Raw genomic sequence first — 2,347 nt, forward strand, 5'->3', positions numbered from 1 at the left:
TACTCCCGGAGCCAATCAAAATATAGTAGGACGCCCTCATCAGAAGGCGGCACCGACGCTGTTGCTGGCTGAAGAAAGCAGAGCAAAACCAGCAGCACCAGAAGCGCCAGCAGTAGCAGCAGCAGAAGAAGCAGGCACTGCAACAACACTATTTAATCAGGATTATTGCACTTCATCAGTTGATCTCAGCAGAGTTTGCACGCATAGGCGCATATGCTTGCACACACCATGCAGTTGAACGACAGGCAGCGGCGACTGTTGCAGCAAATATAGGAAGCAACGACAAGTGATGTCTAGTGTACGCATTAATGCATGGACATTTTGCATGTAGCAGCTCTAACCTGTTGCGATGTTTCCCGCTGATGTTTCCCGCTTGTTTCCCGCTATGTTTCCCGCTTTTGCATGTAGCAGCTCTAACCTGTTGCGATGTTTCCCGCTGCTGATACGGGATGGTAGCTGCACGCAGCAGCAGCTGGGAGACAGAAGCAGGGGCCCCAGCGGAAGAAGAAGGCAGCATGGTTGCTACTGGTTGCTTAGGGAGAATTACCTTTTTTGCAGGAGCAACGGATGATGTTCCTGCCGAGAGTCTAGATGGCCTTTTTTTCTTCTTCTGATAAGCCTCACGCTTCCGCGGCGCAGCAAGAGCCACCGATTGAGGCACCACAGTAGCATTCACCAGTTGAGGCGCTGCAGCAGCCACAGGTTGAGGGCCTGTAACAGCCACCGGTTGGGGAGCTGCAGCAGCTACCAGTTGAACCGCTACTGCAGCCACCGGTTGAGGGCCCGCAGCAGCCACCAGTTGAGGGCCTGCAGCAGCCACCGGTTGGGGCGCTGCAGCAGCAACCAGTTGAACTGTTATAGCAGCCACCGGTTGAGGGCCTGCAGCAACCGCCGGTTGGGGCGCTGCAGCAGCAACCAGTTGAGGCGCTATGGGAGCAACCACCAGTTGAGGCGCTGCAGCAACAGTCACCACTTGAGGCGCTCCAGCAGCAACCACCACTTGAGGGGCTGCAGCGACTACCGATTGTACCTGCAAATCCGGAAAAAGCAGGGCACGAAGGCAGAGATCGAATATTGCGGCAGCCCCTAACAAAAATGCCTTATCTAATGAACTCAGAAGCTCACCTCCGTTGCAGCAAACGAAGCCTCAGTGAAGACAAGAGGATCTGCAACATCAACAGCTGAGCCAGGTAGTATATTTTGCGGGGTTGAGGGCCCCGTGGTTGGCTGCTGCTTTTCGCTGCTTCCCTCTTCACGGTTTTCCCAAAGATCTCCTGCTGCATGTGAAGGCATTGAGAGCTGGCCATTCACCGCACCCCATGCAATACTCCCGGTCTGCACCAAGTCAGCGGCTTCTGCTGATGTGGAGGGCGGCGAACCAGCAGACACATCAATTGGCTCAGAGGTCCCTGTTTCATCTGCTCGCAGCCAGGTCGATACTGCAAGGGGATCTTCGCTGCCAAGCAACACGCCATCAAGAAAGGCATCCAACTCAGGGTCGAGATGGGAGGCAGGCAGGGGCGGTGGTTCTTCAAACGGAACCTCATACTTCTTCGGCTCGCCTCTTCAGACTTACGTGCATCCCGTCTGCCTCTACCTGTTCAGCGGTTGCCCCCAGGAAAGCTTGAGTTGCCGTGCCGCCGGTCGCGTCCACTGAAGGAGTATACTCTGTATCCGCTACTAGTTCATCGACCGGCGTAAGACCAGAAAACAATTGAAAGCCGGCATCTCGTAGGTTCTGCGTTTCTTCTGAGGATGTGTGCGCACGGTATTCTGCGCTGCTTGAATCGGATTCCTCGCATTTTTCGGGCCCCCAGCGAGAGGCCAGCCTTCTGCCGAAATAAGGGAGCGTAATTCTTTTTCTCAAAAGCCAACTGCACAGGTAGACAAGGAATATCATAGCAGAAACGGCAGAAAATGATACAAACAGCAATGGGATCCTTAACTGGCTCGCCGTCGTGGAGGGCCTGGCACTGCATCTCGATGTGTGGTGTCTTGTGGCTCTAGAAGGGAAGCAGGATGAGGATGCTCAGGTGGAGAAGAATTCCCAAGAGGGGGGACTCTCCAGCCTGCAAAGCCGGAACCATAAATTATATTTTCGCTCATCAGCGACTGTCAGCAAGACGAATCAAAGAAGTTCATGTTGATCAGCCGCCGATGCACTCACGGAAACAGGCGCTTTTTCTTACAGAAAACGAAAATTCGTAAGAAAGCAAAGAAACAATGAGAGAAGTTTATGCAAGCCAGCAACAAGGATACCAAACGGAAACGGTTACTACGTGCAAAGAAGGTGATCAGTTCATTCGAGATTTCCTCCCGCAGTGACAGAAACTATAAGAAATGAAGC

At 53.3% G+C, this 2,347-nt stretch overlaps 1 protein-coding gene across 1 annotated transcript; it reads right to left on the reverse strand.

Annotated features, from left to right (window-relative positions):
• Positions 1-547: 547 nt before the first annotated feature.
• EAH_00067310 (hypothetical protein) lies at positions 548-1,979 on the reverse strand (the record flags this gene model as incomplete). Its single annotated transcript, XM_013392552.1, has 3 exons — positions 548-1,030; positions 1,126-1,456; positions 1,768-1,979. Coding segments are annotated over 3 exons (1,026 nt in total), but the record flags the coding sequence as incomplete, so codon positions are not given.
• Between the last annotated feature and the right edge of the window lie 368 nt (positions 1,980-2,347).

This window comes from Eimeria acervulina, genomic scaffold (genome assembly GCF_000499425.1).
Source record: "Eimeria acervulina Houghton genomic scaffold, Eah_scaff2708, whole genome shotgun sequence".
NCBI classification, from domain to species: Eukaryota; Apicomplexa; class Conoidasida; order Eucoccidiorida; family Eimeriidae; genus Eimeria; species Eimeria acervulina.